We start from the raw sequence: 25,709 nt of genomic DNA, 5'->3' as shown, positions 1-25,709 counted from the left end.
GACACTCTGCTTCAACTGTGTGTATGCTTAGTGCTTAGTAATATCCAAGTCTTTGCGACGCTATGGACTGTAGCCCTCCAGGCTCCCTTGTCCATGAGGATATTCCAAGCAAGAATACTGGAATGGGGTTGCCATGCCCTCCTCCAGGGGATCTTCTCAACCCAGAGATGGAACCGAGGTCTCCCACATTGCGGGAAGATTCTTTACCATCTGAGCCACCAGAGAACCCCTGTTTCAAGTAAATTCTCTCATTCAATCCAGTCAGAAACTCCATGATTAGGAATTTTACTCTTGCTGTTTTATTAGAAAGTATTTAATCCTGGCAACTTCTGATGGCCTCCCTTAACGATAAATCACACACGCCCCGTCCTCCCCACACACAGACACAAATAAAAGAACTCACCCCACCCTCTATCCCAAATCCCCAAGAATGAGGATAGCATAGTCTCACAGATGTCGTAAACTCCAAATTAAGGTCAAAGTAAATTGAGAAGCATTTACGGAATGACTGTTTTCTAGGAGGCTAGCGTTCTTCCGGGGGTTCTGTGGTGGCTCAGTAAAGAATCTGCCTGCCAATTCAGGAGACTCAGGTTCAGTCCCTGGGTCTCGAATATCCCCTGGAGAAGGCAATGGCAACCCACTCCTGTATTCTTGCCTGGGAAATCTCATGGACAGAGGAGACTGGCGGGCTACATTCCAAGGGGTCGCAAAAAGGTTGGACACAATTTAGCAACTAAATACAACACAACAAGCATTCTTCTGAGGAAACAAAGAAATGAAAGAGGATGGTGAAATGATGCATAACCTGGAAAAAAAACCACAAGAAATAGCATAAGAAAATACTTTAAAATGGCCGGTTAAAATTATAATGCATACCTCACTAACCCTTGATGTTTCATATTTTATGTCCCACTAATCTATCAAAGAACCTGGTTCCCTTTTTAATTAAAATAGACTGAATATACTGAGGGGAAAACTGCCATGCCTGTATATATCCTGTTTTTAGAATTCTAGTTTATGCTAAGTTAATGTACGAACAACCTCCGTAGTTTCACTCCAGTTCAGTTCAGTCGCTCAGTCGTGTCCAACTCTTTGAGACCCCATGGATTGCAGCACCAGGCCTCCCTGTCCATCACCAACTCCCAGAGTCCACTCAAACTCATGTTCATTGAGTTGGTGATGCCATCCAACCATCTCATCCTCTGTCGTTCTCTTCTCTTCTGCCTTCAATCTTTCCCAGCATCAGGGTCTTTTCAAATGAGTCAGCTCTTCACATCAGGTGGCCAAAGTATTGGAGTTTCAGCTTCAACATCAGTCCTTCCAATGAACACCCAGGACTGATCTCCTTTAGGATGGACTGGTTGGTTCTCCTTGCAGTCCAAGGGACTCTCAAGAGTCTTCTCCAACACCACAGTTCAAAAGCATCAATTCTTCTGCACTCAGCTTTCTTCACAGTCCAACTCTCACATCCATGCATGACTACTGGAAATATCATAGCTTTGACTAGACAGACTTTTGTTGGCAAAGTAATGTCTCTGCTCTTTAATATGCTGTCTAGGTTGATCATAACTTTCTTTCCAAGGAGTAAGCGTCTTTTAATTTCATGGCTGCAATCACCATCTGCGGTGATTTTGGAGCCCAAAAAAATAAAGTCAGCCACTGTTTCTACTGTCTCCCCATCTATTTGCTATGAAGTTGGGACCAGATGCCATGATTTTCGTTTTCTGAATGTTGAGTTTTAAGCCAACTTTTTCATCCTCCTCTATCACTTTCATCAAGAGGCTCTTTAGTTCTTCTTCACTTTCTGCCAGTAGTTTGGGGAAGTATATTCTATTGCCATGGATTTAGAACAAACTAAAATAATTCAGCAGTCCAAATTGTAAACACTTTTGGTACCATAGATGTACTATGATACTGACTATAAAACACAATGACAACTTGTTAATTTTAGTAGTATTATGGGCAAGCAGGTTTTGCAAGAGCCTGCAGATTTTACCTATTAAGTAGACAAAATACTTCTTAGTAAACCCTGTTTTCTCTTAAATTTATTTTTATTTACTGCCATAATACTTTGACTGTTAGAGAACAAACCAGTCTTTCTCAAGGGTATTGCAGGAGAGGGAGAGAGAAGAGACTCACATTTGAATTTAATCTGATCTCCAATGGAAAGTGACATTGCTGTAATCTGACATCATGTTTTTAGTGTCAGCAAAGCCTTCTCTTCTATTCATATATTTACTACCCTTCCCCCAAACACATTGGAAGACCTTCTGCAGGGGATCTGCTGTGCTTGTGAATATAAATAGGAGCTATAATCATATCTTATTGTGCACTTTGGATATTTCAAAATATCACTGATGAGAGTAGAAATTTGTATACACTTTCCAAAAGCAATTATAAAGATTGCTTTAAAATTTTGCTTAACTTTTGATTCAGCAATTTTGCTACTAGGAATTTATTCTAAAGAATTGATCATGGGCATGCATGAAAATTTATCTTTGTAGCACTATTTAAAGGCATCAGTCAGTTCAGTCATTCAGCCCTGTCCAACTCTTTGTGACCCCGTGGACTGAAGACGCCAGGCTTCCCTGTCTATCACCAACTCCTGGAGCTTGCTCAGACTTATGTCCATCGAGTTGGTGATGCCATCCAACCATCTCATCCTCTGCCATCCCCTTCTACTCCTTCTTTCAATCTTTCCCATCATCAGGGTCTTTTCTAATCAGTCAGTTCTTTGCATCAGGTGGCCAAAGTATTGGAGCTTCAGCTTCAACATCAATTCTTTCAATGAATATTCAGGGTTGATTTTTTTTAGAATTGACTGTAGGATCTCCTTGCAGTCTGAGGGACTCTCAAGAGTCTTCTCCAACACCACAGTTCAAAAGCATCAATTCTTCAGCACTCAGCTTTCTTTATGGTCAAACTCTCACATCCGTACATGACTACTTGAAAAGCCATAGCTTTGAATAGACAGACCTTTATTGGCAAAGTAATGTCTCTGCTTTTTAATATGCTGTCTAGGTTGGTCATAGCTTTTCTTTCAAGGAGCAAGTGTCTTTTAATTTCATGGCTGCAGTCACCATCTGCAGTGATTTGGGGGCCCAAGAAAATAAAGTCTGTCACTGTTTCCATTGTTTCCCCATCTATTTGCCATGAACTGATGGGACCAGATGCCATGATTTTAGTTTTTTGAATGTTGAGTTTTAAGCCAGCCTTTTCACTTTCCTCTTTCACTTTCATCAAGAGATTCTTTAGTTCCTCTTCACTTTCTGCCATAAGGGTGCTGTTATCTGCATATCTGAGGTTGTTAACATTTCCCCTGGCAATCTTGATTCCAGCTTGTGCAAAGGCAGAGCTACTGACAGTATATTAGATGTCCAGTATTAATGGTTTAGTTAAAAAAACACATTATATATATATATATATATATATATGTATATATATTCAGTTCACTTCAGTTCAGTCTCTCAGTCGTGTCCGACTCTTTGTGACCCTGTGGACTGCAGCCCACCAGGCTTCCCTGTCCATCACCAATTCCCAGAGTTTACTTAACTCATGTCCACTGAGTCGGTGATGGACACAGACATTCAGACAACAGCAGGTGGCAACTAGCCATCTCTTCCACAGAGATGTTAAATAGATTCTCTAAGGGCAGTGAGTATTAAGTCATAAGGCTGGAATCTGAATGTAGGTAATATCATTTTAGGGAGAAGGGGAAGAAGGAGAATGGGATAACAGAGGATGAGTTGGTTGGATGGCATCACCAACTCAATGGACATGAGTTTGAGCAAACTCCGGGAGATAGCGAAGGACAGGTAAGCCTGGCGTGCTGCAATTCATTGGATCGCAAGAGTCAAACATGACTGAGTGACTGAACAACAAATTTCATTTCGGAACAAAAGCACTCAAGCTTCATGTCTTGAACTTCAAGTGTACCAGTTAAGCCAAATGGGTGTGATGATGCTCCTTAGGTAGGCACCTAATGAGCATTTAGGGCACTGTTTCTCCCCTCCCTGAGCACATGACTGTTCAGTCAGTATTACATTATCCCTCTCTTCTCTTTCCTTCTTTTAGTCTCACAAACACACATCAGATTCTGATACGGCCTTCTCCCGGTACCCTCTCTACCTTCTATGTATCACTCCCATCTTCCAGTCCTTACCGTCACAAATCCGTGAGGATTTTTAAATCTTCTGAGATGCCTATTATAAAAATATTAGATATTTTATTTTTCCAAATATAAAACTATTAGTTGAAGTATTTTTCCCATTATCACCATCTTTTTGAGGTTTTAATGCCTTACCCATTCTCTCTTCTACCCTTGATGTTGACTGATTTAGAGAATCTAATATTTACTGAATAGCTAAGTATGTACTGAATACTAAATGGCAGGATCTAAGTTGCATTGATCATGCTGTTTAGTGCTTTATATAATATTTCTTTAAATCCCGCAGCATTCTTATCAGTAAATATCATTATCTTATATGATACATAAGTTCATTAAGACTCTGAGAGGCATAACAACTTATACAAGGTTACCGCTAATAAGACAGAGCAAACATTTGTTATCTCATGTGGCAGAGACAAGCCAAATGTTCACTCTCCATTGTTTTTTTCTCTGGTTCATTCCCAGCTGCTCTTACAAATAGATGGCATCTTCTAAGTTTCGGTCAGTCCACGGTAGGCAAATGTGATATAACGATGTACAGGACTGGCTTGAAAGCATGGTCCTCAATCTCCTGTTTTCTTCTTCCCATTTGCAGAAGCAAAAGACTTCCAGGAGATGGAGGTCCACAAGGGAAGAATTGTGGTTGAATTTCTGCATATAGAAGAGTAACCTTGTAGAGTCTCTTGATCATGATTTCAATGTCATGATCATTATTATTGTGAAACTGACTTAAAGTTCTTTGGTCTCACAGTTATCATGACTGACCCTAATTAATACACTGTGCCCATTATCAACGTATTGCCTTGGTCCTCCAAATCTACCCTCATTCCCCAAGCTTTTTGATTCTAGATCTGGATGTTTGTAAACATCTCCCCTTTTCACAGACAGCACAGTATATGACTTTGTCAGTGGAGGGTGCTAGAGGAATACTGGAGGAAGAATGGGATTCTGTGCCTGGAATCAGCGCTTTTATTCTTGCTTGTATGGTGCACTGCCAGAGGGCACCTTCCTTACCAGCAGAAAGGGTGGTTTTTTTTTTGCCAGAAAGCATTGGAGAGCAAGTAGTGGATGCCCTCTGGTGAGTTTCAGTGGTACCCCAGCAGGCAGCTTCCCAGTGACCGGATTCTTGTTCACCAGCTCTGGCATGAGGCACCTCAGTGAACATCACCAGCCTATAGGTCTCAGCAATACCTTCTCCATCAAGGTCTGAATCACAGCTGGAGTCAAGAGGTAGGGAGTGGGGAGACTGCCAAGTGTTTTCCTGCTTCGGATGCTCTTCCTAAGCCACAGAAGTGGAAGCTTTACCCTGCACCTTTGACTCTGGTATGTTGGGGGGTTCTTTCTAATTTCTTTTTAATTAATATCTTTCACTAATAATTCCTTATATTAGATATTCTTTGTTCTGTTACTTTATAAGTAAAAGTATTAGTTGCTCAGTTGTGTCTGACTTTTCGACCTCATGGATTATAGCCTCTGTCCATGGAATTCTCATCTCTTTGCTGAATCTTAACTGATACATTCACAAAATAAATATTCAACTTAAAAATTGGTGCCATCTAAACTATGGTGGAATGAAAATGTGGTCACAGCAGCCAGTCTTGAGCTTGACTGTTGGCTCTGTCACTTGCTAGCTATGTGAGTTGGGGAGAGTTTTTAAATATCTCTAACCTCTAAAGTTGGGTTGACTCTTATTTGTAAAATTGGGTTAATAATGATGATCTTGTGGCATTGTTATGAAGATAAAGTAGCATATATACAGTAGTGGGCACAGTGTAGTTACTAAATAAGTAGCATTTTAAATAATAATTTACTGTGGTAGCTTTTTATTTATTTATTTTGGGGGGCTCCAAAATCACTGCAGATGGTGACTGCAGCCATGAAATTAAAAGACGCTTGCCTCTTGGAAGTAACGCTATGACCAACCTAGACAGAATATTAAAAAACAGAGGCATTACTTTACCAACAAAGGTCTGTCTAGTCAAAGCTATGGTTTTTCCAGTAGTCATCTCTCATGGATGTGAGAGTTGGACTATAAAGAAAGCTGAGTGCCAAAGAATTGATGCTTTTGAAGTGTAGTGTTGGAAAAGACTCTTGAGAGTCCCTTGGACAGCAAGGAGATTCAACCAGTCTGTCCTAAAGGAAATCAGTCTTGAATATTCACTAGAAGGACTGATGCTGAAGCTGAAACTCCAATACTTTGACCACCTGATGTGAAGAATTGACTCATTGGAAAGACCCTGATGCTGGAAAAGATTGAAGGCGGGAGGAGAAGGGGATGACAGAGGATCAGATAGTTGGATGGCATCACCAACTCAATGGACATGAGTTTGGGTAGGCTCTGGGAATTACTGATGGACAGGGAGGCCTGGTGTGCTGCAGTCCACGGGGTCGCAAAGAGTCAGACACGACTGAGCGACTGAACTGAACTGATGGTAGCTTTTCAGTTCTTGTGATTTAGCATTCATTTATTTGTCATAGTCAAGTGATTGTGTTCCTCCATAAACTCCCTATGGTTCTTTGTGTGCTATGTCCAAACAAAGCATTTCTGAATGAAACTTAATCTTTGTCCTCTCATTTTTTTCCTTTGCTAAAGGGGATAACTGAATATCACTTTTATTAAAGTTAACCAGAATTTGAGTCATTTATCAAATTCCTTCTCATGCTTCTTCGGGGAGGGTCCATGATCCCACACTATTTTACACTTTCACAAAATTTTTATTTTCCATGTTTTTTGGACTCCTCTCAATGTTCTTTCTCTCTCTCTCTGTAAAATAGAGATTTCCAGAACTTACTTTATGAAATTTCAGTAATAACTGTCTCCTGATTCTTGATTTGCAAATACCATCTGGTTAAAGCATTTTTAAATTTAATTTTTTATTGAAGTGTACATAGTTGATTTACAATGATTCAGGTGTACAACAAAGTGATTCAGTTATGTATATACATATATAATAAATATATAATATATATACAATCTTTTTCAGATTCTTTTCCATTTTAGATTATTTCAAGATATTGAATATAGTTCACTGTGTTACACAGTAGATCCTTGTTAGTGTCCTTGTTAGTAGCATGTATCTGTTAATCCCAAATTCCAATTTAAATTACAATTTAAGAAAAAGTGTTTTTATATTAATTTCAAAATATTAATTTAAATACTACAAGTGGTATATTATGCCTATTAGAACTCATCTGCAGTAATTTCACAATGTCATCTATTCCCAAAAAACATTTGTATGCTTTATTTCTAATCTATAAGCCCCTTGTCACTATTTACCTATTTACTTTGGGGATACTGACTGTTTAGTTACTATTAACATAAAACATTGTTCTTCCATCAGTCATGACTCTACCTATTTCCCTACTAGTAGAATATTTGAAGTAAAGCCTCCAATGCTTATAAAAATCTCCTTTTTACGTGAGATCTATCATTATAAGTAAACTTTAGACACCTGAAGGAATCCTCACCTACTTTTGGTGGGAATGTAAATTGATGCAGCTAGTATGGAAAACAGTATGAAGATTCCTCAAAAAATTAAGAATAGAGCTACTATGTGATTCCAGAGAATGTGAGAACACTAATTTAAAAAGTTATCTTCTCCCCTATGCTCATCAGTGCATTATTTACTGCAAGTAAGATATAGGAACTACCTAAGTGCCCATCAATGGGTGAACAAATAAAGATGTGGTATGTGTGTGTGTGTGTGTGTGTGTGTGTGTGTGTATAAAATATAATATGAATCATCCATAAAAAAGAAGAAATCTTGCCGTTTGCAACGGCCTGGATAGACCTTGAGGTTATTACACTAAGGGAAATAGACCAGGTGGAGAAATAAGATTACAGTATGAGTTCACTCATTTGTGAAATTTAAAATAATTAAAATAAAGGAACAGGACAAACATATAGATACAGAGAACAGAATAGTGATCATCAGAGGAGAAGGGGGACAGCAGGACGTCACGGGTAAGGGGATCAGCTGTACGATGACAAATGGAATCTAAACTTTTGGTCATGAGCATGCTATGCTGCTGCTGCTGCTAAGTCGCTTCAGTCGTGTCCGACTCTGTGCGACCCCATAGGCGGGAGCCCACCAGGCTCCCCTGTCCCAGGAATTCTCCAGGCAAGAACACTGGAATGTTGCCATTTCCTTCTCCAATGCATGAAAGTGAAAAAATAAAGTGAAGTCGCTCAGTTGTGTCCGACTCTTAGCGACCCCGTGAACTGCAGCCTACCAGGCTCCTCCGTCCATGGGATTTTCCAGGCAAGAGTACTGGAGTGGGGTGTCATTGCCTTCTCCGATGAGCATGCTATAGTGTAGAAGTAAAACTATAATATTATATTCATAAAACTTATACAATGTCATAAACCAATAAAAAAAGTTTTAAAAAAAAAACATGGACCGGTACACAGATATGTGACTACAAAACCACTGTTAATTGTGTGGTTGTATTTTCAGTAGAGTCTGAGTTTCAAGTGGCAAAAGAGCAATTCAAAATGCCTCAAACAGATAAACAAAGAAACCAAAGAGGATTTTACTGCTTCGTGTGAACCGGCAAGTTAAAGTTTAAATCAGGGGTCATACACACCTGGGCCAAGTCCTACCACTTCTCGCCACCCTCCTCTCTCTCAGGGTGGCCTCCTCACCTCTCTGTGTAATGGAATGGAAGAAAGTGTGAGTCGCTCAGTCGTGTCCGACTCTTGTGACCCCATGGACTGTCGCCCATCAGGCTCCTCTGTCCATGGGATTCTCCAGGCAAGAGCACTAGAATACTGGAGTAGGTAGCCACGCCCTTCTCCAGGGCATCTTCCAGACCCAGGGACTGAACCCAAGTCCCCTGCTCTGCAGGCGGATTCTCTACCATCTGAGCCACTATGGCTCATCTAACTGTCATCTGTCTCATGTTACATGGGTGAGAAAATGATGGCAATTCCCTGTGGCCCGCTTTCCGAAAGCACTGATGGGAAGTGGCAGGAGGCACAGGAGAGGATTCTGCGGGTCAGTTGGATCATCCGAGAGGATCTAGGCTCCTCTCTAGATCTGTCACTTTAGCCTGGAGGGATAAGGGCCTTTGATTTGGAGGACATAAAGGAAGATCTGTTGACTAGAAATCCTGCCGGAATCACATAATATATATGCATATTATTTTTTATCATTCTCTTTTCTTATCCATAAAATGTGAAATCACTCTCCCCCTAATAGTGTGGTAGTGATGATGAAATGACATTACATTTGAAACTTACAGTATAGAACTGAGCAATAAATGATAACTATTAATTATTACTATAAAAGTGAAATAAAAATGAGGACTCTTTATGTAGTGAAAACAGAAACTATCTTCATTTCTTGATCTGTAATGGTATCTTTTGCCTGTCTCATTACTCTCCCCAAGAAAAGAGCAAATTTAAAGAGCAGGGACCCATGACTTTTATTCCTCATGTTTCCATGACAACAACTATCACAGAGAAAGGAAAGAAACTAACATATATTAAGTACTCCGCATTTTAGTAGAGACCTTAACATGTGTTCTACTTAAATGCACAGCAACTTGCTCAAGCCGTCGTATGATATCTGTTTGTTCAATGAATGCAAACTGATTGATGTTACACATCTGGCATAAGGTAATTTCTTAAAAGTTCAGCTGAAGATGGAACAGAACATACACATTGTATTGTATTAGAAGTAATAGCAACTCTTTGATATTTCACATTAAAACAAAACTTTCATCAGGTTTTTCTAAGCTCTTTTGAAACAAACTTTGTCCCAATAGAAAGCATAATCTGGGCCAGCTGGAGTTTTGAATTTCAGAATTTTATGTCTACAATGACAGTTTCAGTGAGCATACCGCACTTGCATGCCGTGTGCTCATCCGTGTCTGACTCTTTGCTCCTCCTCTGTCCATGGAATTTTCCAGGCAATAATACTAGAGTGGGTTGCCATTTCCTCCTCCAGGGGATCTTCCTGGCCCAGGGATCAAACCAGCGTTTCCTATGTCTCCTGAATTGCAGGTGGATTTTTTACCCACTGAGCCACTGGGGAAGTATGTATATACTAAAGCCTATGCCTGAATATTAACATTCTGAGAAGCTATCAGTTAGTTCAGTCGCTCAGTCATGTCTGACTCTTTGCGTCCCCATGGACTGCAGCACACCAGGCTTCCCTGTGCATCACCAATGCCTGGAGTTTACTCATATTCATGTCTGTTGAGTCAGTGATGCCATCCAACCATCTCATCCACTGTAATCCCCTTCTCCTCCCGCCTTCAATCTTTTCCAGCATCAGGGTCTTTTCAAATGAGTCAATTCTTCACATCAGGTGATCAAAGTATTGGAGTTTCAGCTTCAGCATCAGTCCTTCCAGTGAATATTCAAGACTGATTTCCTTTAGGACAGACTGGTTGGATCTCCTTGCAGTCTAAGGGACTCTCAAGAGTCTTCTCCAACACCACAGTTCAAAAACATCAGTTCTTCGTCCTTCAGCTTTCTTTATAGTCCAACTCTCACAACCATACATGAGTACTGGAAAAACCATAGCTTTGACTATACAGATCTTTGTTGGCAAAATAATGTCTCTGTTTTTTAATATGCTGTCTAGGTTGGTCATAACTTTTCTTCCAAGGAGTAAGCATCTTTTAATTTGAGAAACTATCCGATTGAACAAAATAAGTGGGTTTGTTGAAACGAAAAATTTCACTCGTCAATGCAGTGAAATACTGTTCATTTGCTCCTCAGAGGCATTTGCCCTCATCTTTGAGAGTTACTTTGACTAGTTCATCAGCACTTCTGACCTGTTTATTGAGATTTCTCATGCTCTCTTCTCTTACAGTACTGGGGAGTTGTGTGGTGCTTGGGGATCCCAGAAAGCCAAGAATATTTTCAGACAGAAAAAAACTGAGATGTATCTAAATTTAAACCCATGTATAATGCTAGTTCCAACATCCGAGTGTGAGTCATGAATGGAGAAGTGATGAAAAAATAGATAGATGACAATAGTGGTATAAAGGATTCCTAGGATTTCGTCCTGTGGAAAAACGCCAGGGCTATGCTCCATAATGCCACTAATGTATTGCAGTGGGGGAAACAATAATCTCACGCTGCTTTCTCCTATGGCCTTACTTTTTTTCTTGTCACAGTTTTATTCCTATTTGTTTGCACACCGCACATTTCACCCATTTAAAGCATGCTGGAATTAAGCTGCTGGGTTGGAGTCCTTGCTTTGCCTGTTGGTTTCTGTGTGAGCTTTGGCAAATTGCTCAATATCTGTGTACTTCAATTTCTCCATATATAATATGAGGAGATGAATACTTTTGTGTAGCGTTGCCATGGGAATTGAATGGCATAATAAAGTTGCACATCAGTGATTGTCCTATAGAATGTGTTCTATAAATAAAAGTTGATACAGCACTATAAAGTGGTATATGAGTGTTGATGATAGAATCAATCAAGAGCTGTGCAAATTACAAGAAAATTGGCGTCATTTAGAGATAGACAGGCTTCCCAGGTGGTGCTAGCGGTAAAGAACCCACCTGCCAATGCATGAGACATAAGAGATTCAGGTTCAATCCTTGGGTAGGGAACGGCAGGAGGGCATGGCAACCCACTCCAGTGTTCATGCCAGGAGAATCCCTTGGACAGAGGAGCCTGGTGGGCTATGGTCCACTGGGTCACAAAGTGTTGGACACGACTGACTCGACTTACCATGCACTCAAGAGATAGGCAAGACTAAAAGTCTGTGCCATAGTGTTCATCTTTAAGGAATGGGTAGGATTTCCACACAAAGAAAGGAAAGGAATATTGCAGACAGCAGGGAGAGCTAGCTGAACAAAGTAGTCTAAAGTGGCTAGATCCCAGTGTCCCAGGAAGAATGTATGTAGGCACGTATATTCTGTTTCCTTAAATACATTTGGAGCTGCAGCTTTTGCATTTAGAAACAAATCATGTGTTCAGAAGAGATGTCTTGGGTTGGACATCTGACTTCTCTCTTGACTCATGGTGAATTATTTACGTTTGTGTCTCCTAGCTGATCATAACACTTTAAGATCTGAGACCATGACTTAGTTATTCACATGTCCACAACAGGGCCCAGCCAAGTATGGGGATACAGTCATTGTTCAATGAATATTCGTCAAGGGAGAGAAGAAATCCATGAATATTCATTTTGCAGACAGTACACATAACAACTTTCTGGGATGGATGAGGGTTATTATACTTAGTTCTGATCTTACCATGCATATCTTAAACATCACATTTCAGTGCATGTTTAAATACAAAAGCAGTGGACTAGCGATTGCATGGTAATAAGGGCTATTGTCTCGATGCTCAGGCATTTTAAGAGCCACTGGCAACTGTAACTCAATCAAACATGAAAATCTCTGAACGGGGAGGTGATCTTTGGGAGCATTGATAAAGGAGCAGTGAGACTGGGAAGGAAAGGGAAAAAAAGGGTGTGATAATGCGCAGGTTGCACTGAGTGAAACTTGACTCAGCTGCGCTGAGCGTCTCTGAGTAAATACAGCGAGGCTCAGGTGAATCCCACCTGAGGGGTGGGGACGCTGAAGTATTTATCTACCAGTTTACGTTAGTCTCAGATGAGGCTGCTCCTGAAGGCATTAACTCTGTAGCACTCCCATCTGTCCAACGTGAGAGACAAATATGCTTCATGCACCTAAAGACCATTTTAAGGTAGAATCGGGGGGATGTCAGGGGACTGCAATGGATTGTTCACTTCCTCTGCTTCTGTTGTTGTTATTCAGTCGCTCAGTCGTGTCTGACTCTCTGTGACCCCATGGACTGCAGCACACAGGCTTCCCCGTCCTTCATTATCTCCCGTAGTTTGCTCAAACTCAAGTCCTTTGAATCCATGAGGCCATTCAACCATCTCATCCTCTGTCGCCCCTTCACCTCCTGCCATCCGTCTTTCCTCTGCTATGGTCTACCATAGCCCACTGCATGCATTACCCAGATTCACTCACATTGCAGGTCAAGTTCATTCTGTCTTTTCACTGATTTTTTCTTTTAGATCACTTGTTATAGTTCCAAAAGAGAGACCAAGAAAGAGAGAACTTAAAACAGGAAGGCTGTAGTCTCCTGCTGTAGTTAATCTTGAAGCCATAACTGATATTCATCATTTCCCTCCTTTATTACTTCCATTCCCTAGACCAAGCTGCTTCTAGTCTGGTTCATCATGTGGTGAAGTGACTCAGTCTTCGAGCCCTTAGAGGATGAGTCCCTGGTTGCTTGTCCTCATCAAGATGTTGTAGCTGCAATTGCCATCTCGTTTTCTCACCAGGGATGCATCAAGTTGCAGGCCAGTGAGTCCCATGATTTCCAGACATACTCCTTCCTGCTCCATTATTTAGCAACAACTCTATGGCCTCGTCACAATCAGGATGAATTACCCTTGTCCATATAGTAACTGCCTTCTCTGACTGCTGGCCACTGGGCATAAGAGCCAAGAGTGATCAGGCTGCAGCCGAAGTCGTAGGTTTACTGTGTCCCCTGGTAGAACTATCAAGAGTTCTAACCCAGCAAAACCTGAAGCTATAAAAAGGGGAAGACCACTTTCTTTTTATTTTTTTTTCAATTTATTTTATTGGAGCATAGTTGATTTCCAATGTGTGTTAATTTCTGCCATACAGCACAGTGATTCAGTTATAAATACATACATTCTTTTTTATATTATTTTCCATTATGGCTAATCACAGGACATTGAATATAGTTCCCTGGGCTACACAGTAGGACAGGAAGCCCACTTTCTTAAGTGGATTATTTAAAGTGATGGTGGAAGGCTTTGTTCTCCCCTTTGATGCTAGCTATCTAGGACTCAGCACTACATACACAGTATCACTTAATAGTACAACCACATTTTGAACCATGCAGTCTCAAGAATGGATTACGGGGAACAGGCACCACTGACCTTCTCACTGAAGTTGGCATCCCTCTTTTGGGGATATGCCTTATTGGTTTGGGGGGACTTCCCTGGTGGCTCAGTGGTAAAGAACCCACCTGCAATGCAGGAGATGTGAGTTTGATCCCTGGGTGGGGGAGATCCCCTGAAGAAGGAAGCAGCAACCCACTCCAGTCTTCTTGCCAGGAAATCCTATGGACAGAGGAGCCTGGAGGGCTACAGTCCATGGGGTCACAAAAGATTTGGGCGTGACTTTAGTGACTAAACAACCTTATTGTTCTAGTGAAGCGAACATCATCTGGGCTCTCCTGGGGAACATAATCAGCTGGTAGTTTCTTTGACATTACAAAATAAATACATTATAACATGCCCACCTCTCCGAGACCTTGGAACTCTTCTCCAGTGCTTTGCCAAGGTGGTTCTGGCATAACCACATCGTTTGTTTTAGGCCAACATCATTTCCAAGCTTTTAAGGGCTATTCCAGTAGCACGTTGGGATCAGCTCCAGGTGTACTTGCCCAGAATGTTAAAAATTAACCCACATAAGAGTGCTCTCAAACAAATAGATTGTTATCTGATCTTACGTTCTGTCCTCTCTGATCCAGTGTCTCAAGACCAGTTCCTCAGAATATCCTCCTGATTCCTAGAAGCAATCATTAGCCAGGTTCAATAGTTCACTTGCTTAATAATCCATCTCATCTTGAAACACGGATCATACTTTTCCACTCAAGTCATACTGAGTTTGATCCTAATTATTTGTCTAGAAGCAATGAAGGGAGATGGGAGCAGAGCTTGAGAAGGGAAACATCACCTTATAAAACATCCTGCTGAGGTGGGGTTTTAACGTGGTAACCAGCTGTTCTCCACAGGAGAGGGTAAGGGCCTCTTTTTCTGGAGCAGAGTTTCAGAAGACTCTCTGGGTTCAAGCCTCTTAAGAACATCTACCCAAATGTTTCCTCGCATGTCTCAGTGTCCGACTCTTTCCCTATAAAGACCCTGATTCTAGTGGAGAAGCCTTGCTAGCTCTGTGAACGTAGCCTCCTTTATAGTTTTCTTTTCCTAAAATCAAATCTTAGGCCTGATTTTCAGCATGGCCTATCCTGGGGCTGAAGGAAGTGAGGGTCACTTTGATTGTTGGTTGGAAGTCTTTAAATTTTTACACCAAATCTCGAGTCAAGTGTTAACTGACACAAGCCTGTAATTTTTTTTTTTTCCCTATAGAGTTTCATAGAAGTTAATAAACTCTGCAATCACGTCTTTCCAACACAAGAGCAACATAAAATTTACTTTCGACTGTATTCTATCTCAATCTACCTGATGAGACTCTTAGTAATTATGATGCTATAACTGGCCAGGGATTGGCTCCCCCATATTATCCACCAGTAAGGGGTTCCTTGCTACCACCTAGGTAGTGAGTCATTCAGTTCAAAAGCTCGTGTCAAGCCTCAGCTTCCTAAACCACTTCTATCCCAACTAACTTGGACAGGTTTTGGTTTCTACCATAAGACCCTGAAAGAAGGATTTGCGTGAAAGTAGCTTATCTAGAAAATGACCCAGGAAGCACTTGTAGAAGAGTGAGGCGGTGAGGAAAGAAGGAAATGCAGTTAATAAAGATGAAAGCCAATAAGGATGAAATGAAGACCATAAAGGATGAGGCAGGTGGGAAGGTCTCCCCTATGGGAATCAAGGTCTATTAATCCCACTGGGGGTGTCTAAGAGACTGCAGAGAGCATGCTCAGAACTGGTCTTCCTGAAAGAAAAAGAACCTAAAGTATTTATCCCCCAATCCCTGCTGTCATTGGTTCAGGGATGCTCTGGAGATATTAACTCACTGGCCTGCCTGCCTCATGGGTCAAGAGTTCCAGGGGCCAGAGAATGCCCTTAGGGAAAGGATCACAAACACGAATAATAGGAAGCGGTGTGGTTGGTATTTATGGAGACAGTGAATGCCAAGATAATATGGGTAGGACACCCAAAAAAATATCTGTTACCAAGTTTCTATGAGTATATTATCAACACCAATGAAAACTAATGCCCTTCAAGAGCGGTAGCTACCTGCAGCATACCTGTACCACAAACATCGTACAAAGCAAGATATCAACATGCGTGTTTTAGCTGTTCTCTCTATGTTGATTGGTTTGGCAGCTTTCCTGGCCAGAATATATGAAAATATATTCCTCTGCTTAACCAAAAGTTGTGTAGATACACTCACTGCTTGCACTCTTGGCCTACATGCCAATATGAACTATAGATACAGATGAGATGCATGACTCATCTCAGTTGTAACAGTACCCTTCCTTTAAGTGCGTCCCTCACATCCCTTTTTTGAAATTACATTTTAGAAATGGGTCGAGAGAACAATGGACACACAGTCAAAAAAAGAAAAAAAAGTTCAGAATACTGAGAAACTTGAAGCATTTGCAGAAATAAGGAAACAGCATCTTTTCATGTTTTATTTTTCACTTGTGAAAATATATATAATATATATTACACATACAGAAGAGTCCCACAGCTCGGGTGTTAGAGAAAGCGAACAGAAAGGCACGTACCAGGGGAGGTCTTTTCATAAAGTTTTCAGTGAAACCAACATTCAGGGCACGGCAATTGACAATAAAAGCAACGAAAGCACAGGAAGCCTGTGTCCACGACTCTGAAGAGCTAAATCAGAGACAACTCCAGGTCCGCTGAGAATGAAGGTCATCTCTGGAGAAAGGACAGCTTCTACTTAATAGGCCTGTCAGAGCAGCAGAGGATGTACTGAGGTCTGGACAAAGACACCAGGGGCAAAGTGAAAGCCAGCGCTTAACTTGACAGCTAGTCTGTTCTTGTCCCCTTTCTCTTTCAGACCTGAGGCCCTGGCTGACCCAAAGACGCCAATAATAGGGCCAACTCTGTTTGTGCAGAATTACGGTCAGCTACAAGACAGAATTTTGTAACAGACTAAATATTTCAAAAGCTTGTAAACACTGTGCTGATGCTGTGCGGGGATGGGGTTGGGAGGCAGACATAAAAAGGAACATTTGCTATTTCTCTTGGAGGAAAGAAAGTTACAGGCATAGGTCTTTGGCTTGCCCCAGGTGTATCCCCATCCTGACATTTATCCAAGATGGTAGGATTTGAGACGCAATTCATGAGATGATTGGATTCCTCCCACCATACTCCAGCACAGAAGCCTACTAGGATTTGGAACAGCTGGAGCAGCTGACAACCCTGGGCGATGTGAGATGTGGCTTCACAATGTCAGGCTGAATGGACTCCATCAGGTCACACTCATTGGCAAGTATATGTTTCACCAGGCATCTGGAGGCCTCATCGATGTTGATATTTTCCTAAGGGGAGAAAACAGCTTTTAGTATTCAGTATTCTAGAATAACACCAGAGCAGAGATTTATATGAAACAAAGGGCAGTATTTAAATATCTCTTTCTAAACCCTGTCCCATGCATCCTCTTTCTATTCCCCTTGCTCTTGTTTATTCCTTCTAAGAACTTTACATTTTAGTCTTTCACCAAAGTAAATATATGGATTTGTTTTGTAAATATTCATTAGCACATTTTTGATCATTTAAGCTCAACCCTGAGTTCACGTGCTATGAAAGCTTTCGGTAACTTTTTGAGTTCCACAAACAACAAACCTCTCACATTTAACAGAACTTTAATAAAAATTCCTCTGAGGGTTTCTAAATCTAAAACAAGGTGAAGTTCTGGTTGTTTTTTTGTTTGTTTGTGATGTTGTTGTTGTTCTTACTGGTTTTTATACCAGAATTCATTCACACCCCCAAATCAGTGGCTTAAAGCAACAAAGTCCTTGTCACTCATCCTACATGCATCATGGGATACCTGGCTTTTCCGCCATCAACCCAGGCCAAGAGAATTCCATCTCTATGCTTGCCATGCTTGCAGAAGCAGGGAGAACAGACATGGTGAATTGAGCATTGGCTCTTATTGCTTCTGGAGAAAAGTGAAAGGGAGACACAGCGTTTATCCTCCCATTTCATTGTCCCATGAAAGTCACGTGTTCATGCCCAAGTTCAGAGCGGCCGAAGCAGTGCGGTCCTTCCATTGGACTGGAAGCTGGAGAGCCAGAATTCATGTCCCTGGGCTTCCCTTTCCTCATCTATGTGACAGTCTTGATGATAATGCACGTGCTGCATGCTCAGTCACAAATATCAAATGTGGGATATCATATCTGTTCACAGGTAAGACAAATTTAGAGAGATTGAGAGATTCCTCCCAGCACCAAGATCATACAGCAGAAGGGTTTGAGGGCCAGAATTCACAACCAGATGTTGCTGACATCAAAGCCTGGCTCTTACCAAGTTTTATTCCTTTTTCAACTTTTCAAAATCAAGAGCAATAACAAAAGTTCTTACTACAATGTTAGGACCAATGGGTGCAAAATAAATCTTAGATCCTTTCTCTTTAATAAAGCAAGTTTTAAGCATTAAGAAGCACCCTCCTAGATAAGCAATATAAGTTAGATTTGACAGTAGTATTTTTTAAACCTCCACTCCTATATTAACTTGCCAGTAAAATAGGGTTCTTTTATTTTAATGTATAAATTGGCAAAATCTACTAATGAAGACAGTGAAGCGTGGACAAATGAATGAAAATCCACCAACCTCATAAGAAACACAGCTAAAACTTAAGCCAAATTAGTGGCAGCCTAGCAGGGTCATTTTAGTAAAAGACAAGATGATACCAGTGAAACTGTGACTTTTAACACATTAGCTGGTGTCAAGACTAGGATGTGAGATTATGGAGGATGGGGCTCTAGACTAAGGAAACCATCAGAGCCAAGGAGTGGCTGTGCCTACGTTTAGACTGTACATGGGAACAGGGTAGCAATTCATGATGACTCACTGTCACTCAATCTAAATTATTTAGATTCCTCCTAAGAACGAGGCATACAAAGACAACACTAAAGTCTGTCCTTACGAGAACTTATACTAGCAAGGTAAACAGCAGAGGTATAATAAGGTTGAAAAGGGTGTCTGGAAACTGACTACTATGAGCCCTGAATGAGAACTTGGCCAGACAGAGCCACTGAGATTTCTTTGCAAGTGAAGTGTCAAAAAACAATTCAATACAAATCCATTACTAGACAAAACTTATATGGACCCTTGGATGGTGGTGGTTTAGTCACCAAGTCATGTCCAACTCTTGTAGCCCTATTAACTGTAGCCCACCAGGCTTCTATATCCATGGAATTCTCCAGGCAAGAATACCGAAGTGGGTTACCATTTCCTTCTCCAGGGGATCTTCCCAACCGAGGGATCAAACCCATGTCTCCTGTATTGGCAGGTGGATTTTTTACCAGTAAGCCATCAGGGAAGGCCTGGACCGTTAGTACTCTTTTTAATTACTTAATTTATCAGTGAGACCTTGGGAAATGCTTATTATGTGTACCATGGTTGCCGTGGCACATCTATTTCAGATTGGAACCTATCAGAGGAAGCCAGGTAGAGGAGCAAGCACTATACTGACCACATGCATTCTGCAAAAGAGCACAGTGTATAGTACATATAGCACAAGCCTGAAGCCAAACTTATCACAGCTCCCTTTCTGGTGATGTGACCTTGGGAAAACTGTTTCAACCACTCCCCACCTTAGTTTCCTCCTCTCTAAAAGGAATCTACTTTACAGATGATTGTAATTTAATACATGTTAATACTTACAACATGCAAGACACTTAGAACAGTGAAGAGGACATAGCATACATTTAATAAATGCTATCTACATCTCAGCTCAGTCACTCAGTCGTGTCCAACTCTTTGTGACCCCATGGACTGCAGCACACCAGGCTTCCCTGTCCATCACCAACGCACAGAGAGTACTCAAACTCACGTCCATCAAGTTGGTCATGGACTTTAGTTTGGCATCAGTCCTTCCAAAGAATATTCAGGACTCATCTCCTTTAGGATGGACTGGTTTGATCTCCATGCAGTCCAAAGGACTCTCAAGAGTCTTCTCCAACACTACAGTTCAAAAGCATCCATTCTTTGGTGCTCAGCTTTCTTTATAGTCCAATTCTCACATCCATACATGACTACTGGAAAAACCATAGCTTTGACAAGACAGATCTTTGTTGGCAAAGTAATGTCTCTGCTTTTTAATATGCTGCCTAGGTTGGCCATAGCTTTTCTTCCAAGGAGCAGTTCAGTTCAGTTCAGTTGCTCAGTCGTGTCTGACTCTTTGGGATGCCATGTACTGCAGCACACCAGGCTTCCTTGCCCATCACCAACTCTTGGAGCCTACTCAAACTCATGTCCATCAAGTCAGTGATGCCATCCAACCATCTCATCCTCTGTCGTCCCCTTCTCCTCCTGTCTTCAATTTTTCCCAGCATCAGTGTCTTTTCCAATGAGTCAGTTCTTCGCATCAGGTGGCCAGAGTATTGGAGTTTCAGCTTCAGCATCAGTCCTTCCAATGAATATTCAGGATTGATTTCCTTTAGGACAGACTGGTTGGATTTCCTTGCGGTCCAAGGGACTCACAAGAGTCTTCTCCAACACCACAGTTCAAAAACATCAATTCTTCAGTGCTCAGCTTTCTTTATAGTCCAGCTCTCACATCCATACATGACCACTGGAAAAACCATAGCTTTGATGAGATGGACCTTTGTTGGTGAAGTAATGTCTGTGCTTTTCAATATGCTGTCTAGGCTGGTTATAACTTTTCTTCCAAGGAGCAAGTGTCTTTTTATTTTATGGCTGCAGTCACTATCTGCAGTGATTGTGGAGCCAAAAAAATAAATAAATAAAGTCTGTCACTATTTCCATTCATTGTTTCCCCATCTATTTGCCATGAAGTGATGGGACCAGATGCCATGATCTTCGTTTTCTGAATGTTGAGTTTCAAGCCAACTTTTTCACTCTGCTCTTTCACTTTCATCAAGAGGCCTCCTCTTCACTTTCTGCCATAAGGGTGATGTCATCTGCGTATCTGAGGTTACTGATATTTCTCCCAGCATTTCTCATGATGTACTCTGCATATAAGTTAAATAAACAGGGTGACAATATACAGCCTTGACATACTCCTTTCTAATTTGGAACCAGTCTGTTGTTCCATGTCCAGTTCTAATTGTCGCTTCCTGACCTGCATAAAGATTTATCAGGAGGCAGATAAGGTGGTTTGGTATTCCCATCTCTTGAAGAATTTTCCACAGTTTGTTGTGATCTAAACAGTGGAAGGTTTTGGCATAATTGATAAAGCAGCAGTAGATGTTTTTCTGGAATTCTCTTGCTTTTTCTGATCCAGCGAATGTTGGCAATTTGATCTCTGGTTCCTCTACCTTTTCTAAAACCAGCTTGAACATCTGGAAGTTCACGGTTCACATACTGTTGAGGCCTGGCTTGGAGAATTTTGAGCATTACTTTACTAGCGTGTGAGGTGAGTGCAATTGTGTGGTAGTTTGAACATTCTTTGTCATCGCCCTTCTTTGTGATTGGAATGAAAACTGACCTTTTCCAGTCCTGTGGCCACTGCTGAGTTTTAGAAATTTGCTGGCATATTGAGTGCAGCACTTTCACAGCATCATCTTTTAGGATTTGAAATAGCTCAACTGGAATTCCATCACCTCCACTGGCTTTATTTGTAGTGATGCTTCCTAAGGCCCACTTGATTTTTCATTCCAGGATGTCTGGCTCTAGGTGGGTTATCATACCATCGTGGTTATCTGGGTCATGAAGATCTTTTTTGTAGAGTTCTGTGTATTCTTGCCATCTCCTTGAAATATCTTCTGCTTCTGTTAGGTCCATACCATTTCTGTCCTTTATTGTGCTCATCTTTGCATGAAATGTTCCCCTGGTATCTCTAATTTTCTTGAAGAGATCTCCAGTCTTTCCCATTCTATTGTTTTCCTCTATTTCTTTGCACTGATCACTGAGGAAGGCTTCCTTATCTCTCCTTGCTATTCTTTGGAACTCTGCATTCAGATGGGTGCAAGTGAAAGTGAAGTTGCTCAGTCATGTCCGACTCTTTGTGACCCCATGAACTATACAGTCCATGGAATTCTCCAGGCCAGAATACTGGAGTGGGTAGCCTTTCCCTTCTCCATGGGATCTTCCCAACCCAGGGATCAAACCCAGGTCTCCTGCATTGTGGACGAATTCACATGGGTATATCTTTCCTTCTCTCCTTTACCTTTAGTTTCTCTTCTTTTCTCAGCTATTTATCTACATATTCTCCTCATTTAATCACCAGGAGAACATGATAATGTGTGTATTCTATTCCTTTACTTTGCAGCTCAGGAAACTGAGATTGAGACGGGATCGGTGGCTGGCCCAGAGCCAGATGTGAGTCTAAGAACAGTAAACACTAATATTTGCCATGATCTCTACAATATACTAACTGTAAAAAGGCAAGATGTATGTGTTTAGGGCACAGCCTTATCTCAAGTCCCTGTAAATATTTTCCCCAAATAAATAAAGGAGCGCAGTATAAGCAGGGCATGCATTTCCAGCCTTAAACAGTTAAGAAGTTGTGCCAGGGCCTAGGCCAGGCTGCTCTGCACTGCTGCCCATCTGTCTTTCTGTTCACTCTTAAAGTCACAGCCAACGTCTAGACTAGCAGAAGAGAGAGCAATACAGAACTCACTTCCCTCTCCCTCTCCTGTGAAACATGAGCATGAACAATCAAACCCTGCCTGATAAAACGGTAGGTTTGGACCTTTGGGGCAATTATATTGTGATATAACTGACTGTGCTTCTTGGCAGCCAAGTAGACACAGCCAGGCCCACATTTTCTAGGTGATTGTTGAGAATCAGCTGTTGGTTTAAGTGCAAAATACTACCTGGGAATTTTTATTGACATTTCTTCTAGAGAGTTTTAACAACACTTGCAGGAGCATCTTTTGCAGTAAAGGTAATTTATCCATCCTAAGACTTCCAAGACACATACACTTAGACTGAATCTGGCTGTGATTTCTTTACATATTTGCAGTATGACAAGGTGGTCTATTGTGCTGACCACTTTAGGTTGATGTGTGCTCATCTTCACATCTCTAAGCTTGCCTCGAGAAGTAGCCTTAAAATGCCCAACAAAGCATTTTAGTAAAAAAAAAAAATGGTGGTAACTACCATAGTATTACTGAGTGTCCACACTGTGCTGGGCATATAGCAGATGCTTTACTTATGGACACATTGTTCACATCCAATCCTTACAAAAATCTATTAAATAACTAACAGCCATATTTTAAAGGTAAGGAAACTTTAACCTTTACCAAGGTTAAGTAACTTAACTAGAACAGAGTAAGAGCTTGGTCAATGTGTCATTCCAACCAAATAGACCTAACTCCATTTTCTATCCTGCTCCCATATATGACATGACCTTATCTCCAAGATTAGAACAGATATTAAAGTAGTTTTATTTCTAAATCAGCAGTATGCAATCCCGGCTGCATATTCATTCAGCGAGTTCAATAAAATTTGTTGCCAGGGCCCTCCTTCCAGACATTGGTCTGGGATGAGGCCCAGCATGGGTATTTTTTTTGTTTTTAAGATTTTCCACTTCTTTGAAATGTGCCTTCAGATTTCAGACACACTCATATCATTAAGAGACACATATCATATCATTAAGAATGTCTTTAAAGATGCTCCTTTCATTTCAGTCGTGAACTCTCTGGAAATAACATGTAGTGCAGCGATTTTAAGCTGCAGTGATTTTGATCTTCCCAGAGAGAAAGGCATATAAATCTAACTATCTGAGGTCTTGGGTACGTGTCAGTTTTTTTTAATTAGCTCTTTAGAACATCTGTCTGGTGGCAAATTATTTAATCTCTGACCCCCTCCCCACCCCCAGTGCCAGAGAGCAAAAACATCCTAGCAGAAAACCTTTACTTCTGCCTCGTTAGAAGCTGGCAGAGAATTCATCCTCCTCTAATCTTTCCAAATACATCACCCTCCAACACACCAAGTGTACCAGGCGCTCTGAGGTTAGGGTACTAAATTCCTCAGCTCCGTGAAATTTTAATTAGAGCAGATGGCTCATCAGATAATAATGCCAGTGCAAGAAGTCTTACGCAGAACAAGTGCTTTGAAAATACTTTCTCTAAGAAGATCCAGCGCTTGTTTATGGAGTGCATAAGTGGCAAACCCTCTGCGAGCTCTCATTGACTGTAGGTCCAGTCTAATGCGGGGCAAGCACAATGCACACCCGTATTTCCATCTGTACAGAGCGTTTTCTTCCCTCACCCCCCAGATCACTCTTCCCTTCCTTTGGGCAACTACTTCCTCCCTTTGGCAGTCATGAGCTTCTCCTGAGACTCCTCTAAACTGAGCCCTACATCTCAGACCTTGTTCTCAGAAGCTGGAGTTTCATGTAATCTTCACGACAAAGACAAGATGGGAAGTATTGATGTTATTTGACAGAACAGGAAAGTGAAGTTCTGAGTGGCTAAAATGACATAGTCAAGGTCTCAGAGACAGTAAGAGGCAAAATTTGGCTTCCAATCCAATCCTCAAAGGTTCTATATCATCTCTCCTTCTCCTCATTGATGTCTTATAGTTCCCGGCCAACAGTTTGTAAGGGCCCAAGCGAGGGTCTACCTCAATCCAAAGCCCATAGTTTTGCATTTTGCCACATGTTCTCAATGAAAGGAAGACAGATCTGAAAGTTATCAGACTTTAGTCTACCTAATAGGCACTGGGAAGGATGGGTGGAGTCATATTGTCACTGATTTCAACACAGGATAGAGTCCCATTGTCAGCATGGACATATGGAGGAAGAGAACGTTCACAGATAAGATCAGCTCCAAAGACCGTGTCCCTCAGACAATAACTCCTCTATCCCCACCGTCACCCAAGTTGAGCCCCTGTCCCTCATGCACTAGATGTAAAAGTCCATCTCACACCCTCTTTCTCCCCACTTTCCTACAGTCCCAGGGCCTCCTACCTTAGAGCCCTTTCTCCTTATCTCCCTCTCATCCCTCTCCCAGCACCTAGAGCTCCACTCCAGCCATGGAGCATCTCCAAGTTTATAGAGAACCATCCAACATTAAAGAGAGAGGGAAATTAGACATCAATAATTCAGCTGATGCACTAATTCAGCCTGACTTTGATGCATTAGGAAATTAAGGCGCAGAGGAGGGAAGAGACGTGCCTGGCATCACACAGGCTACCTCTTAGTTCTCCAAGTAGCACTACTGGTGAAAAATCCACCTGCCAATGCAAGAGACCTAAGAGACAAGGGTTTGATCCCTGGATTGGGAAGATTTCCTGAAATGGCACCCCACTCCAGTATTCTTAAAAATTCCATGGGCACAGGAGCCTGGTGGGCTGGCTACAGTCCAAGGGCTTGCAAAGAGTCAGACAGGACTGAGCAACCAAGCTCTTAGCTTGCACAGTAGTAAAGAATTTGCCTGCCAAGCAGGAAACACGAGTTCAATCCCTAGGGCAGGAAGATGCCCTGAAGGAAATGACAACCCACTCTGGTATTCTTGCCTGGAGAATCCCATGGACAGAGGAGCCTGGCGGGTTACAGTCCATGGGCTCACAGAGTCGGACATTTCTACCATGATTAAAGGCTTCCATCCTGACATCTCTATGTGCCAAGTCAGAGGACTGAGACTAGAACATTGCTGTCCCAGGAAGTAACGGAAAGAGAATGAGGCTTGGAGTCAAACTTGGAAACTCGGTTG

General features: G+C 41.5%; 1 protein-coding gene across 1 annotated transcript in view; it reads right to left on the bottom strand.

Annotated features, from left to right (window-relative positions):
- Window positions 1-16,500: 16,500 nt before the first annotated feature.
- Window positions 16,501-25,709, bottom strand: part of RAB38 (RAB38, member RAS oncogene family) — a 63,005-nt gene continuing 53,796 nt past the window's right edge. The window contains exon 3 of the mRNA XM_061406020.1: window positions 16,501-17,402. Within this exon, the coding sequence (XP_061262004.1) occupies window positions 17,250-17,402 (153 nt within the window). The 3' untranslated portion in view covers window positions 16,501-17,249. The remainder of the gene's footprint in view (window positions 17,403-25,709) is intronic.

Source organism: Bos javanicus, chromosome 29 (assembly GCF_032452875.1).
Source record: "Bos javanicus breed banteng chromosome 29, ARS-OSU_banteng_1.0, whole genome shotgun sequence".
In the NCBI taxonomy this organism is placed as follows: Eukaryota; Metazoa; Chordata; class Mammalia; order Artiodactyla; family Bovidae; genus Bos; species Bos javanicus.
The sequence above is the reverse complement of the archived record's forward strand: the minus strand, read 5'-3'. Positions and strand labels throughout refer to the sequence as shown.